Source organism: Falco punctatus (genome assembly GCF_963210335.1).
Source record: "Falco punctatus genome assembly, chromosome: 13".
Lineage (NCBI taxonomy): Eukaryota > Metazoa > Chordata > Aves > Falconiformes > Falconidae > Falco > Falco punctatus.
The window spans coordinates 12,762,950-12,779,863 of record NC_137593.1 but is presented as its reverse complement, the minus strand read 5'-3'; the positions used below and the strand labels follow the sequence as shown (position 1 = coordinate 12,779,863).

At 45.2% G+C, this 16,914-nt stretch overlaps 1 protein-coding gene across 17 annotated transcripts in view; it reads right to left on the bottom strand.

Moving 5' to 3' along the window:
- The window catches only part of LPP (LIM domain containing preferred translocation partner in lipoma), a 371,893-nt gene that overhangs the window by 118,281 nt on the left and 236,698 nt on the right, over nucleotides 1–16,914 (bottom strand). For all 17 annotated transcript variants that reach the window (XM_080409296.1, XM_080409294.1, XM_080409284.1 and 14 more), the window contains one exon: nucleotides 1,357–2,028. In XM_080409296.1, coding sequence (XP_080265422.1) covers nucleotides 1,357–2,028 — 672 coding nt within the window. The remainder of the gene's footprint in view (nucleotides 1–1,356; nucleotides 2,029–16,914) is intronic.

The window sequence follows — 16,914 nt, the reverse complement described above, 5'->3', positions numbered from 1 at the left end:
TGGATCTGCTGCACCTCAGCATTTCCGCAGCGACTCCGCTGGAACCACAACAATTTACACCAGTTAAGGCTATGTGCAAATTTTGTTGTCGCTCACTACGTTCCGATCTAAGCTCTATACCGAGTACCTGCAGAGCGGAGAGTTTATTATTTCTCTCCCTGCTCCTAGCTTCTTGGTAAGGAAGGGGAAGAAACAGAAAAAGCAGTTTCTTAGTTGCTAGTAGATAATATTTCAAGGACTTTTGTGATTTACTGCCTTCTCTGAACTGCCTGGAGAAAAGCCTTTGCCTTCAAAAGTTCCCACTGTCAGGAAATGTGGAATTCAGGGAAAATAGCCTGTGTGCTTCTAGCGAAGGAAATGCCAAAAGGACAGACTTTCTGTTACGTGTCAGAAGCTTCTTCCCCTTTCCCTGTGAGCACCCACAAGCTGAAGAGAAGAGATGTGCTAAGACAAGCCAGGGTGAGCCTGGGCAGCGATGGTTTCACTGCCTCCCGGCTTGGGCTTGGCTGTCCTTACCCTTTGGTGGAATCTAAGCTGGTCATACACTACAAGGACCCCACAAAGCTCAAGTGCCTGTGTCCCCCCAGAGCCACATTAGAGACAGCCACCAGCAGAAGAGACAAAAGCCAGCCAGGGTCAGTTTGGGCAGAGAAACCAGGCAGACCAGTTTAACTTTCTATTTCAAACTGGCTTTGCTTTATGAGGTCCGGGCATCAGTTCAAGTGGATGGAGGCCACCCAGCGCGCCATCACCTGAGGGAAATCAGAGCTAAGCTCTGTAGGAACTCATTTCCATGTGGTTTCAGTGATAAGTGATTTTTGAACAGCGACACACCAGAGGTCAACCTCCGCAGTCGCTTTGAACCACAACCAAAACCAGCCTCTGCTGCGCCTCCCATCCGCCTGAGAAGAGGAAGGATTTCTCCAGTGAACCAGAGGTGTCCACAAGCACACGGAGCGGGAGCGCACGCCCAGCCTCTCCTTTGATCTTGGGAGGGCCCAGAAGGAAAGGGCCCGGCGCAGCGATGCCGTGCAGCGGTACGGCCAGCCACCGCCTCGGGTAATGGCATGTCAGAGGGATGAAACCTCCCCCCTGCCTGCGGGGTGGCACCGCGCCTCCGCATGTGACACCGTCTCACCCTTTGAGGCTGACGGCATTTCTAAGCCCCCACAAAGGCCTCTTGTCGAAGCAGGCGAGAATTCCCTATTTCCAGCTTTTAAGAAGCCGCACAGAGGGAGACCTGCCCCAAGCCCCCCCAGGCACCATTTCACCCCCCACGCTGCCTTTCAGGAAGGGTCCCCAAGCCATATTCAGCAGCGCGGCTCTCTGGGGGCAGCACGTACCCCTGTCACCCACCTTCTGATGCAGCGTGGGTGGCTGCGGGGTCAGCACCGGGTCAGTGATGTAGGTCTTCTTCGTGCCAGGCGGCTGGTAGAGCCCGGGAGGAGCCTGGCCCACAGCGTTACTAGCAGGATACACCGGCTCAGCCTTCCAGGAGCTCTGTGGCGCATAGGGTGCTTCGGAGCCATTCCTCCCGCCATACCCCCCGTAGTAGGGGTCCTGGTAGCGGCCCTGCGGAGGGGCATAGCCGTAGGCAGGCTCCGAGGGCCGGGCGGGCGGCGGGGCGTAGCCATAGTCGGGCCCGTGGGGCTGCGGAGGGCCGTACTGCGGGGCGCCGGGCGGGCGGGCGGGCGGCGCGTAGGGCTGGCCGGGCCCCAGGCTACCGTAGTGCGTGGGCTGCGGGCCGGGCGGCTGGTAGTGCGGGCTGGGCTGCGCAGTCCTCACCTGGACGTTGAAGGCCGGGCGGCTGGGGGTGGAGGCCGTGGCGTAGGAGGCCGGCACAGGCTGCGGCTTCAGAGTGCCAACCGGAGTGACCGGGATGGGCGCCGGCTGCCCTGGGCCCTTGGCAGTGGACTTCTTGGTGGCGGTGAGGGGAGGCTGGTTAGGGATGATCATCCGCTTGTGGCCAGTGACAGGGGTGGACACGGATGGGGTGGTCACGGTAGAGCTGCTCAAGGTCCCAGCGCCCTAGGGAGCAAGGAGAGAGAGCCGCAGCGTCAGCAGGAGAGGCCGCTCGGCCGTCGGGTCGAGCAGCGAGGGGTTAAGTGGATAAAGGCTTTTACAGTAACATCTGCACAGCAACTCAAACTGCTTAGGAAAGCAGGAATGTACCTGAGATCACACGTTATAAAATGGGAATAGCAACCTTTCCCTGTTCTGACACGAGAGGGGTGGCGCTGCGGCAGCCAAGCAGAACTGCCATGCGCCGCGTTTCCACTCTCCTTGGAGTTTTCTCCTCCGCCTCCAAACAAACAAACTAAAAAGCGATAAATGCATGAATAAAGGGAGACTCGCTGGAGAACAATTAGAAGAAAACCCATGCATTCCTGTGAAAATACAAGTGTTTTGAAAGAGAGAAAATGAGATTACTGTCTCTACGGAGACATGGCATTCCTCGGGTCCCTAGAGGACTTGTCCCCGATACAGGAGCTCCTTTAACAACGCAGGAGGCAGCAGAATGGGATGGCCTAAAAGCAGCTCCCAAGCTGTAAGAAATAACTTAGATCAAAGTGAACTACCAAGGTGTCTGTGTCCCTGGCTCTGCTCTTAACCACTACTGGTTGAAAGCCTGGAGTGACCGCAGAGAAGGCAACCGTTACACATGGCTCTTTAAGGGCAGAAAGCTGGCCAGGATTCGCGAGAGCTTCAGAAGTCAGCTCCCACCATGGCAGCCATGTAACCCAGCACCAGCCCCCCAGGCACAGCAGCGCTCAGGCAACCAGGGCAGAGGCTCACTGCAAGTGCTACGGTTTCCTGCGATTTGGCCACCAAATGAAGATTTAGTGCAGTGACACTGTCCCATTAGGCACTGTGCATCCTCCTGTCTAATATACTTGTTTGTCTGGCTTACGTCTTATTTAAATCCCTTGTCCAAAAACACCCGTGTGAAATGACATCTTTGTTAAACAGCTAACAGTGGGAAATAGTTTCTGAAAAACATGGAAGATCACGCTTAAGTCTTTTCACTAAATCAAAGAAAAGAAAACTTGAATTTCTGGAGTTTAGGATTAGGTAAAATTTCTTGCCTCACTTCCTCTATTCTGGAAGAGTATCTGAATTTCATGCCTTCCTATGCATTAAAGACACGCAGTTTGGCAGTATTTCTTTGCTGTTACACTTAACACCATAGTTATATGAAGTTATATCTCATCCAGACTTCTTCCTGCAGGGGGCTTGATCTCACCCGTGATCCACTTGATCGTCTACAGGTTCACAGCAGTCCAAAGTCAGTCGAGCTCAGCCCTCACCGATGGTTGTGTTCACGTTAAGGCATGTGCCACTTTTCCCTAACAAGATCACTCTTGTATTTGTCCCCTGGTGTTCCTGCTTTATGTAGGCACCTTGACCTCTGCCTGCTGCCCTATCACCCTCCTGCTGGGACCGCTGAACGGGGGAGAGGGTGGTGGGGGCTCATCGGGACACCCCATGCACAAGCTCTACCCAGGCCAGAGAAATCCTCTGCCTGGTCAGCAGGTGGCGGCAATAAATTGCTGCCAAACCAGCCCGGGCCGGCGGCTGGAGGGGAACTTCATCCAGCCATTTCTCTGGGCCTCCAAGGGTGTCCAACCCACCTTCCACAGAAGGTGGAAGAAAGGCTGACACACACACACACACCCCGCAACATCTGGCAACCACCACATACGAAGAAAAGGGAGGTAAGAGCAAGCTACTCAACTTCTAGCCCGCAGCCCACAAACAAGTCTACCAAAGGAATCAAGAAACTCTACTACCCCGCTGGTAGCTCTTCCCTGGTGACCTGCAACACATTTTTTCTGATGTGCTGGTAAAGACCTTACTCCCGCAATCATACCTTCAGGGCAAACATCCCATGAGAGTAAACCTCCCATAAGGAATCACTATAAATGAGCAAAAAAACCCAGGCAAATAAGAGCATCAATCTGTTTTGAGAAACGTAAAAAGTGTGTGTGCAGAGGTGGGGAATAATAAGGCAGCAAACTCCTACTGGAGAAAAAACATCTCAATGTATTCAAACCCTGACCTTGCCAACAGTTCCACAACAAGGCAGTACAGAGACAGACGGAAGAGATGTTGAAACTGAGAGCAAGGAAGAGCTGAAGCATGTCTCAGTTGAACTGCAAGGGCAGAGACAGGTTAAGGGTCTGTAGCCCTCCATTAATACTGACATTCTTCTATTTCTGAAACACCTGATGGGGAGTAGGCATTCCTCCATCCCTGCATCAGAGCACAACTGCACCAGCACTCACTGCTAGCAAGAAAATTTGCTTTCTGTTGGAATTATTCTCCCACGTCAGCTTGGCATTTATGCCCAGGAGTGCTAGAAACTTTCCCATTTCCTCACCTATTTCATTTTTGTAAATGACAGTAGTTTGCCCACTTACTGTAATGGGATGAAAGGTCCACAATGTGGCACTGTGTAATTACCACCAGAAAAACATTTTTCTTTTCCATATGAAGAGGGAGAAGGTAGATAATGTTTTAAAGACAACAGCTTATCAGGGGGAGGGGGAAAGCCCAAACCAAAACAATATAAATGAGCCGTATTCATCACGTCTTATGTTTCTTAATGCAGGCTCTGGAAGCAGGTGATGACAGACTGCTAGTAAAGCTCTTGTGATGGAAGTCTATTCCATCCCAAGAACCAGGGGACTTTAATCTTGTATATAAACATCCATGTAACACTTCATTTAATGTGCTGATGCCAGCCTCCTGCCTGGATTGGAATACACCTTAAGAATGGATGATAATCCTTTTCTCCAAAACCCTCACTCCTATTGACTAGCACTCTGAAAGGCTATGAGCAGCTCCCATGTTTGACACTACCAAGAGGCTGAGCCTGGTCTCCCCTCCTGCACCAAAGCCCACTGAAGGAAGGTGGCAAGTTGGGGGTGCCTGGGCCAGAGACCAAGCTTGGCTGTCAACTTCACAGCAAAGGCTCCAGCTAACAAGTACCGGCTGCGTTGTGGCATTCAAACCACAGGCTGCCTTGAGGAGGAGGAAGTTTGCATCAGTAAGAGTCCCCAGAGGCACCCTGCGTGACTCACTCTGAATTCCTCTGAGGGTGCTGGGCAAGTGTGTGATGAAAGCTGGGCTTTAGGGGGAGGAAGAAGAGGGTGTAAGGCTAGTCAAGGCGGTGTAATAGAGAAATGGGACAGGTTACAGGGAATTTAACACTACTGGAGCACTGATGATTTACGGGGACACATTTGACTGTAGTTCCTGAGCAACAGCACAGGTGAGGTATCACCATAAATCCTCTGCCCTTTTGCCCGAGAGAGAGAAGAGTGGCCACAGTCCAGCCTTCTGTATGTCCAGCCATGTACTCAAATATCACCCCAGGGTTAAACCTCTAGATTATTAATGGATTAAGAAAAGACTTTGAAAATGCACGTGAACTATGGACAAGATTCCTGCTTTGAGGACAGGCATGTGCAGAAGGATAAGAAAAGGGTACTCGGATACCATGGGAAGAGCGATTTCGACAGATGTCTGGAAGGCACTAGGAGGATAGGAGGGATGGATAAGGCTATAAAGATGCCAGGTAGATGGAAAGGGAATAATGAACAGAAAGCTGGAAAGAGCTACCTGTATCACTGGGTATAGTCCTAGCAAAACAGATGACTGTCACAAATGTTTCATCCAAATGAGTTCACAGAACTTCTACCAGTGCAATGAAGTAGACTCATCCAAAACCACATCGAAGTGACAGCCCAAAAGCACAAAACCAAGCAGAAATGGGAGAAAGACAAAGACAAAGAGTGGATTCATAGGACTACAGGCATCCCTTCCTCCAGCAGCTCCTGGACAGCTCATTTCAAAACCATATTGCATTTGCAAGTGACTATCGCAGCCAAACACGCTCTCTGACATCCTCTAAGGGCTGTTTTCAGAGGAAGACAGGCTTTCCTCTGCACGCCATGAACTAGATGAAACTGTCTGACACACTTCGCAAGTGCAAATTAGAACCATGCTACTTACCATCAACCCCTTCTTGCAAATTCATATTTGCAAAGAGAGTAAACTAGAAACCCCAGGTGCTGATAACGCAGAGTTGTTAAGAGAAACTAGAGTAGGAAGGAGTTAAATTCAGAACCTCATCTACCACAAGCATTATAATACAAAATCTTTTTTTTTTTTTTTTTTTAATGGGGAAAGCACAAGCGCCTTGTTTAAACACAGATGGAAGTACCTAAATGTACTGCCTCTTCTACAAATGAATTATCCAGCAGTTCAAATAAAGGTGAACTAATACTCACAAAATCAAGTAAGACTCAATCAATGTGGGAGTAAAAAAACCCCTAAAACCACTCCTCCTTGAAAAAACAGTTACCATGTGTAACCATGAGGGGAATCATTTTGCTTGGTAACTCCTGCCTGGCTTCTAAAATGCAGTGAAAGTTTATAAACATTTGCAGGAGTTTCTTGTACCAGCCATCACATGAGAAGTCCATGGTGTTGTGATAAACCCATGCTGTTCTAAGGGTCTGACTGTTAAAGCTGGCTATCTCGATTCAAAGCTACTCTGGTGGGGAAATGTGAAATCCTGAGTACCTGTGTGAGTCTTAATTCAGTAGAAAACTGTTTACATAGTTCTTAAGTTACATTTGGTGTATACCTACAACTAAAAAGTCATCACATAGGTACCAGGGATACAATCTGTTGTTCTACGGAAATTAGCCTATAATTCAATATCATTTGTCAGGGTTCAACTTTAAAAAGAGTACAGAATAAATACAGTCCACAGCAGGAGCATGATTCTATATGATCAGCTGGAACCCTTATAAAAAGGACTTCATTCTCCTTTTATTTTGTCCATTTGTGGAGTATTTTCTATAGAACCCCTTCAGTTATTCAGTTTCACAGACTGGATCAAAAATGCCAACACAAAGTTTATCACATTCTATTCAATTCTCCAGGCATTTTTCATAAAAGTACAGTTGAATAGCTTTAGCCCTTTAGCTGTCAAATTATCACATACAAAGATACATTACTTCAGCTCAGTGGTTTTCAACCTTTATGCTCGGCAGCCCCCAAATGTTTTTCAGAAGAGACAAGCTCCTTTACAGAGAGAGTTAATCTACTGACAATAAACATGGTTTTTTAAGTTACCTTTCACTGAATTCTTCTTAGTTACCTTATGAGTGATCCACGGACCCCCAGGGTTTGCAGAGCACAGGTTGAGAACCACGGCTCTAGCTGGGGCTGCCTTTTTCGAGCATTTCAGTACTATTTACTTCAGGATAGGAATGAAACAACCTTTCTTCCTCGAAAGGCTGAAACCTGGCAACTGCCAGCGGGTTGAACCCAGGATGCAGCATTCTCGGGGGGCTGCCAGTTCACAGCGCCGGCTCAGTATCCCTCTAACTCAGTCACTCTTCTGCATAGTCCACCGACACAAGCTGGACTGACACACGGGGCCAGCTCAGGCATGCGCCAGCTGAAACATTTTAGGTATCGCTCAGCAGTGGTGGTTGAAGGCCTGGGTGGGAAAGGCAGCGATGGGTGGAAAATTAACTTGGCTTCTCCTAGTGCTGCGGATTGGCATTCACCTCAGCTAGCTGGAGGTGCTTAAAGCCCTCTCTGCGAAATGCATCTCCACGGGGTCATTTATCCCATTCTAATACTGAAGCCTAGAACAGGGGAGATGAATCATCCACTGGGGGAAGTCTACTTCACCGACTGTAAAAGCAGCATAAAAACAGCCAAGACAAGTCACTGAGTATTTAGACAGCACAAGTTAGTGGAGAAAAATTCCACAATAAGCTGGTAATTTTGATGTGACTGTAAGAAGCACAGATACCTCTTCCCCGCACTGAGTGCACTGCCACTCGAGCTCAGCTAGTGCCGCACACCAAGGGGACTTCTGAGTGCCAGCAGCTCAGGTGATCAGTCAGGACCTTGCCATGGCGTGCAGCCAGCGCAAGGCCAAGAGCTGGGCTGCAAAGGCAATTCCAGCCCAGCATATGAAGGGGGGTGACGTCGGTCAGCCACCCTCTCCCAGCTCCTTTTCCACCTCCAGGCTGAACAGGGGCTCCCACTGGAGCTGGAGCTGCTGCCTTGCCAGGAGCAGTGGCTGGGCTGCACCTCCCTCCTGCCAGAGATAGCAAATGCTAGCTCCCCCTCAGTTTGGGAAGGATAACCCCAGAGAAAAATCAAATACTCTGCTTTGAAACCTGGGCCTTTAGGTACCTGAAAATGTGAACAGGCATTTTATGGGGTTTCCTGATGGACAGACACATCTAACTCCTGCTGAATTCACATTATGTATTTGAACAAGCTGCCTTGCTAGTGGTAATGTATGGCTAGGTTCCCCTGAACATATCCTCTTTCCTCTCTGAAATAACATCTGGGTGAAAAAGAGAAATCTGGCCTTTCGTTTGGGACTTGCAGATGCCTGGAGTCCTAGTAAAGCTCCAGCTGGGTTGCTGAATGTCCAGAGATCCTGGGCAGATGCACTGTTCCCATTCAGCATACCTGATGCGTTTTCAATATACAGGATTTTCTGGCCTTTTTAATGCCTAGATAGTAGGCCAAGCACGCTGAGGACATGTCAGCCCCCTTTGCACTGCAGTGACACTGTGGTGTCCACAGCCCAGCTGCTAACACAGATTTCTTTAGGCATCAAAATACCCTTAGAATCGAGTCCAAATTTTGAAGTCTTGTCCAAAACCTTAAAACCCTCAGCCAAAACACATTTGTAATCAGATGAGGCTTTTTGGTAGTGCCATCATTCTCTCATTTCTAGTTTACAGCTGACAAGCAAGTGTCACAGAGGCACAGGTCGTGCGTGGATCAGCAGCCACACTCATACTTCCCAGATGCGTTTATATGGAATTTAGCTTGTTGGCTTCATCACCAGAAGCTATCAAGGTATTTGAATGAATTGCTCCTAGGCATTATACCAAAAGAAGAAGAGCAGAAATCTAATAAAGTGCTCATCTCTGGTTCTCAAATGAAGAGAATACCTTACAGATGCCATAAAGTGTTACAAGAACAACTGCCTCTGAGCTTTGATCTGTTTTTCAGCTGCTACCACGGGTGGAAAAGGATTTAACCTAGTTGTTAATGTTTCTGTTCACAACCTCTTTTGTACTCCTTGTGATGGCCCAGCTTGAACCACAAGGGAGAAGAGGGTGCACAAAAGAAAAGGTGATATGTAGTTGACCTCCAATATTTTATCATGGAAAACTGCCTTTCACAACTGGTGGGCACAGTTATAGACACACACGTTGGTTCAGCTTTCAGTACGGGTGTGAAGTGTTTTAGGCAATCTGGGTTTCCACTTCCCAACACTCCATTAATTCCAAAGAGCCTGAACACATCTGAAAAGTTTGGTCTCCAAAACACAACAGTTATGCCAGGGAAAAAATTTGCTTTTCCTTCTTGGTTTCATATTTACTTTTTTATTTGTTTACCCCAATACTATCACTATGATGACTACTATGAGCTTTTTTATTCATTTTTCCCTTTCTGATGAGTGATCATCTGGTATTTATGAGGACTATGTGAGAGACCAGTTTAAAAAGATCTGCAAACAACAGACCTAAATACTTCTAGCTCTGGTGGACAGTCAAAGGCCATAATTTTAGCTTAATTCCTTGAAAGGGACAGTTATGATTAAGACTTTCCTATTTAAGTAATTCCACTTGACCAGTTCAAACGCTGGTCTTCAGCAACTCCATCTACATGAACATATGGTATCAGCATGAGAAATATCTGAATTCACCTTGGGATATTTCTATAATTTCTGTAATTTCCCACTCTCGACACTAAAATGACAAACCTGCGCCAATCTGGACATCAGGAACATGCAATAGCAGCCCCCTGCCCTGGCTGAACCATTTGGCACATCAACTCAGCAATAAATTACGTAAGGAGCTGTACATCACAGCCTTTTGGTTACACGAAAACACAGAACTACTGAATACTATCCTGGCATGAAAAAGGTAGAGCAGTGCCGTGGGAAGACAAGTCACTATGTGCATGGAGCAGTGAAACTGAGCTCCTTGAGCACATTCTCTAAGGGTTAGCAACACAGGAATGTCCACAGCACTTCCATTCAGCAAACTCGGTGGCCCTTCTAACGGGCTGAACAAGTCTCCTTGCTTAATTTAGGCAAAATGTTACCCTGCCTGACAATGGGGAAGCCCCCACCCCCCTATAAATAAGAACTTTGGGTAAGCAAAGTATTTTTATGACTTTTGCTATTACTAAGCTAGTGAAGCTTGAAGTATCATAATTACACTGTCCACAGACTTAAAAACGTTTTTTTTCTTCCTTTTATAACTTGCTATTTGTAATGGCAAAGAAGCTCATGTGCGTGATAAATATGGGCAGGTTGGAGGGTTATACAGATGATTACGCCGCTATCCATGGATCTGTATCATGATTTGAAAAATGGATTAAAAAGGTATAATAAAGATGCGTGAGTGAGGGGAAAGGATGTGCACCTGTGAGTGACAGGATGAAATACATGTATTCATGAAGTCTCCTAGAGAAGTATTCTACAACTTACATGGAAAAGTTACCATTTTCAATTGTGTGTTAAACAATGGATTTAAAGAACAGTCCAAAAACTATAAAAGCTTATTTCCTACTAAATTGCAAAGGAGTTTTAGAGTGTTTATAGAGTATGCAAGCTTTTCTCCTTTATTAATTCTAGAGAACACTGAAAGACTGTGCATATGCACACTTAAAATAATATGAAATACACATGCACTCAGACATTACTCGGTTTACTTTGTGTTATTTGTTATTTATTTACAATCCCATTTATTTGTTGCATTGCTTGCATTTATAACCTATTTATCTTTTCAAATTCCAAAACTCTGTTAAACCAGATTAAAAAAATTATCCTACCAGAGGGCATAAACATTTTCAAATGTTAGTATTGTCTCTATTTCCTGTGAAGACCATGTGTTTTTATTCTTTTCCCCACATTTTAAGGCCTGGGCAAACAGTAAGTAGTACAGAAGAGCAGAAGCATCAGTGAACAATTCCGTGTTCATACAACATCTGCTTTCTTATGGTTCACTTGAGGTCCAGAACCCACCGTCATCTGCCAATATTTTTACAGGGCTACAAAATGATTAAAGTTAGTAACTTGAGTGGTTAGCAGCAGAGAGAAACTATAGAGCCTCACCAAAAAAATAACAGCTCAACCAAAAAAACCCATAAAAGACAGACAGATGTGACAGAGAGGTTACTTTCCTATTAGTTCCAATGCACACCTTCCAAAAGGCTGATGAGCTCCAACAACAGGTCAAATTTAACTGTTTTCCCAGATGGCTCCTTCTGGGAAGTGGAGTGGAACGTTCCCTCACTTATCCGTCTGCCTGGGTTATCAGCACTGCCTGAAATACCTTAGTCTTTCCACAGTATCACAGACTCCAAGTGCGATGTTGAGAAATCTATCCCACTGGAATGGTTTCCTTTCACCTGCTGTGGCTTTTTAAATTATTCTATAGATATATAAATACATACACCAAGATACATAGAATCTACCCACTGCAACGTGTCTAGTCAAAACACCAGGACAGTACTGCAACAAGTCAAGAAAGCAAAAGAGAGAACATTAATTTATAGCACAAAAAACCCATGCCATCTGTACCACAGAAATACTAGAATATAAAACAATACATAAAGTTAGAATATTTTTAAAGCATTAACTCAGAATAATCACTGTTTCTTCACTGCTTCCTCTCTTCATAGAGAACATATAATTACATTAAATGTATGGCTAATAAAATGTTTACCCAAAAGACACATAAATAAAAATTTAGAATCTTAACAGTATCACTCTAAAAAGCCTGTGTAAAGTAATGTCAAATCCATTGCCTCACCAGGCTTGATTCTGTTGCAAATGGCATTATAAATTAATCCAGTTTTCCTAAATATGCCTTGAGGAAACAAAACCACAAATAGCCATTGTAAGTTTTAATATAAAAAAAAAAACACCAAGAAAAACCCAACCCCAAAGAAAAACAACAAAAAAAATCTCTTCATTCTTAACCAGAACGCAAGAGCTGTGTTTTTAATGACTGATACTGCTGAATAGGTTATATATTTTGTCCAAAACCGTCAACTCTTATTGGTGCAGCTTAGTCCCATATACTAGTTTACTCCAAATAGACTAACTGTTGCAGACTGGGATTTGGCCTCCTACTGCCTCTGAATTTGGAAGGTTCTCCTCCCCAACAGCAACACAGCAGAGGTTTCCATGCAAACTGTAACGAACCCTATGCATCTAACCTCCTCCAGGTAATAATCATCTAGCTTTGCTTAAAACTCAACGTATAAGGAGATCTTGGCAATTCATACCGCTGCAACCTGAACAAAAGTAAACTAAATTTATAAATGAGGCTAAGTATAGCTTGCATTGGACTAAACCTCAACACCTCCAAGCACCCAGCTGAGCACGGATCAGGCCAGCTCCCAGGCCAGCTGTGCACCCTGACCTGTGCACCCTTCCACAAAACGCTTTTGCATTAGGGATTAAAATCAAGCACGCTAATTCAAAACAAACAGACATATCCTCCCTCTCTCCTCACTTCTTTCCTTGTGGTGGATGTATAAATGCATACTGATGGCTACTGGGATTTATAGCCTAACTGATTTTGACATTTTTAACTGCAGAATTTGAAACAGTGACTTTCTAGCCCTGGGGCAGGAGTGCTAAATGCTAAAAAACTTCGGGACTAGGGAGTATTAATTTAGTCCTTCTGAGCAACTTGGCTTCAACAATGTTCTAACAAGGGCTCAATGCTCTCCAAAACTCAGCAGTGGATGCCCAAAAACTGCAAGGAATTTTGGATCCAAACCGGAGTTTCGTGGCTTTCGTTCTTGTTTGTCACAGGTCAAATTAAGCTCCAGACCTGAACTCAAAAGGAGTGGGGAGAATTCAGGTCTGAGTCTGAATTTACAGTGGGATTAAATTGTATTTCGTTTCTAGCTTGCAACGCTTTTTTTTTTTTTTTTTTTTTTTTTGTGGTTCACGACATATTTGTATTTTAAGAAAAAAAAAATTATGCACGGAGCAAGCACCCTGGCATCGCAAGTCATCAATAAATCTCTTTTCCATAACAACCCACAAGAATTCACTGCAGGACCCAATTGTTAAAACACAAAGCAATGACATTCTATAAGCTTTCAGAAGTATCATTCTAGCCCTTGTGGACTTGCTGAATTCTCTAAATGAGTCACTGGCCTCTCAACGGAATTGTCAAAACTTAGGTTAAGCCAGGTTAATTCCCTCCCCCCTTAAATTTAGAAGTCCAGCTGCAGCGTGTGGCTTTCCAGTGAAAAGATCTAAATGCAGAGCCCATTCACCTCTCATGGGGCCCAAAGTTCACCTTTTCCTAAAAGCTTGAGACAAGCCACACTAACGGGGAAAAAAATGTGATTTCCAAAGCCTCATGGGCCATGTGATGTAAAAATCAATATTTCTCTTATGTGGCACAAAAAACTTTCTGCTGAAGGCCAAAGGACCATAGTTGAAGCTACTATGGTTAGGGAGGGGGAAAGGGCAGCTGTAAGAAATGGGGGATGAGCAGAGCAGATACTTTAACCAGAGGAGGGGCAAGGGAGACACCAAAAACAACCCTTCTGACCAAAAAAAGTGAGCAGACATGGCATTTGGGGTTGGGCTCAGGGCTTCAGCTAGGTGGGACATGGAGAGGACATCACCTCTGCCCTGCACACTCTCCTCGGTGGGAGGTGAGGTGATGGCTACTCGTTCTCTTTGACCAAGGGTACTTGTGACAACTACAGCTTGCAGCACAGCATCCTGCTTTAGCTACCTTGCCTCTAAGTAACCACACAGTACCAGCTACACTGGAACCCCAAAAAGAAAAGTTTTTGCAGGGCTGACACAGCATATCGTACTCTTCATAAAGGGATAAACTATACAGAACGTAGTTCAAGTTTTTGTACCCCCACTCCTCTTCTGATGAAAGATCTTTTGAAAACATCACTGCCTACTTTGTTAGAAAAAACACTTAAATTTCCAGCCTATATATTTCACATCCAGTTTGTCCTTAGGAATGGGTACAACAAACAAAAATCACAGCACATCATGCCATTGAGATCGATAGATCTATACAACTTCGGTTGAAACTGGTGACTCTCTTTAACCTTCCAACAGCACTACAGTTTGCACCATGGAGAATGTACCCTAAGGAGGAAAGGTTTTGCCTCAGCTGTAATTAACTCTTTTTCTAACAATAACACAAAAACTTACCACCTTTCAAAAAGCATTTTTTGAAAAAGGAAAAGATGGAAAAGGAAAAAAGGGGTGGGGGAAGGAGAAAAGGAAGATGGAAAATAGAAGAAATAGTTTATCCTTCTAAGGCTACAAAGAAATATTTAATTGAGGATTTTGGACTTCATTAAAAAAAAGTAGTTTTCAGGATTGCAGAAAAGCTTAAAACATGATAAAAGCTAAACAGCCTGAGGGAAAACAAAAAAGAAACTGAAATAAGGGTTTTTTTTAAAAGAGCAAATACAAATTATTTCAAACTGAACCCCTGATATCTTTAACAGCTGGAATTGATAATGCTCAACTCAGCCATAATTCTACTATATTTAGTTTTGTATCTATCAAAATCCACATGACTTTTCCATGAGACAGATAGATATGTAGGCTGATAGACAGATGGATAGATACATAAAAAGAAAAAGGAAAAATATCATTAGGAAAGGGAACATTTTCTTGTCTGTTCTTTCAGTACGCTTTTTTTTTTTTTATTTCAATTTCTACCTTATTATTTCCTATAAGTAGAAACAGATTTTTCTCTCTTTCAAAAAATTCTTAAACAGAAAACCTCTTTTGACAGTTTCAGCAGCAGATTAATCACTTTTGCAACCCACAAAAAAAAAAAAAAAAAGTTTTCTGGAAAGCATAACTGTCTGTAAATGTAAATGACAGAATTACTCTCTCTTATGCTAAGACGCCTACACATTCTCTCACTTCCATGACTCAGCATCAGATAAAAGCTTGTGAGATAACAAGCAGCAAACTTTCCTTTAGAACAATAACAATGGCTAAAAACCCAACTGTTGCTCTCCCCCCCCCCCCGCCACCCCTGATTAAAAAAAAAATAAGTCCCCATGGTGTTACATTCTGCCAAAGGATTCCTCTCCCAATGGAATAAAATACAAATATCCCAAGGAGGTCAGAGGCGAGAGGGACCAGGCTCAAGCAGCATCAAAATCAAAACACATGCAAACACGAGAGGCTTTTCTTTTTCTCCAAATGAGCAAGAATGGGTCTGCTTCAACAAAGAGGAATTTCATTACTGTTCATCCCTTGCCTTGCTCTAATTTGGTAGACAAATGAGTTAAAATTTTGCTCACCTATAATGAAAATTTCCAGGCACTCTAAGGCAACGCATTCATGCCAAAAATCACAGAAACCTGCGGGGAAGGGAGGGGAATTTCAGTGGGACTTTCCCTCCTGCCCTGCTGTCACTGTCTGACTTGAGCTCGTTAGAATCAGAGCAACTTCTCCTTCAGCAAACCAAGTCGGGGGCAGACCCTTCAGACCAAAATACGACTCTTATTTTGGACAAATCTTCAAAGAGAAAATGCTGAAAAGGAGGGACTTCAGACCTCAGCCAGGCTCTTGTGATGTCCTTGAAATGAACAGACATGGTCTCGATGATGAAATATTGCCAGTCAGCTTGCAAATACTGCTGGAACAGAGACAGCCACCTCCTCTCCATACACTCTTGTCAGCCCCAGCCCACAGGTTAAGTAAACAAAGGGTGGTAAATTAAGAGAGGGCTGATTATTTACTCATTAATAAGCAGAGATGCTGTGGACCTGAGGAGGAAAGGGGTGACTTCTTAAGCCCTGGTACAGTCTGGAGTTCCCCCTTGCTGAGTGATGGACATTTCTGCTAAGAGCTTCCAATCATCTCATGTGCTGGGTGGATAACCATGTCCCTCGGAGGCAGCTCACTCTACCAGGAGCTGAAAATTATCAATTAAACAAAGCAGCAAAATGTTGCTTGTGCCTATCACCTCTGGAGGAAGCAAGAGTCTAGTCAAGGAGTACCACAGCCCCTCCTGAACATGATGCTGCCGGTGGCTTTTACATTTTTTTACACTGTAAGTTGTAAATTAATGGTATTAGACATTAAAGTTTAAATTTAAAGAAAAGCCCCAGGGTAAGGAATCCTGGGCCGTGGGTGCTGGACTTCTTGATGGAGGGATGCTTTGAAATAAGCCAAAGGTAGAAGCAATCCCTTTGAAATACCTTCATTAATAGAGTGCACCTGCTCTGGCAAGAGGCTGGTGAGCAGCGCCGACGTCTCAGCGTGGTGCTGGCAGGGCCATGGCTGGAGCACACGTGTGTCCCACACCGAGCAGGGAGCGGGCAGGGGCATGCCCACCCTGGCTGCTCCCCATTGCTGCGCAGGGAGCACTGAGCAAACGGAGCAGCGCCTGGACGCTCTGGCTCAGCTGGCTGCCAGGTGGGTGAAGCTCTGCCACTGACAAATTCAGTGCTCCCCACCTTTACAGAACAACGTCTTGAAATTTTGGGCAGGGTCCCCGAGCATTGGACACTTCCCAAAGAGAGCGACCAGAGCTGGGAGAAGGCTCCCATGCACCCCAGCACCACCCCTTTCTCCCAGCGTTCCAAAAAAGCCCTGTAAGCTCTAGATGAGAATCTGCAGGCCCAGAAAGCGACAGCACTGGCCCCTTCACTTTCGTGTCTCAAACCCGTGCTCTTTATTTCACTAATAACAGATTTCTGCATCCAAATCCCACTCAAAGCAGGTGTAGCTCCAGCGGTTTCTGTGCAGCCAAATCTGCTCACGCTCCAGGGCAAACACCAAACTATTTATTGCTACTTAAAATTTACTGCATTTTT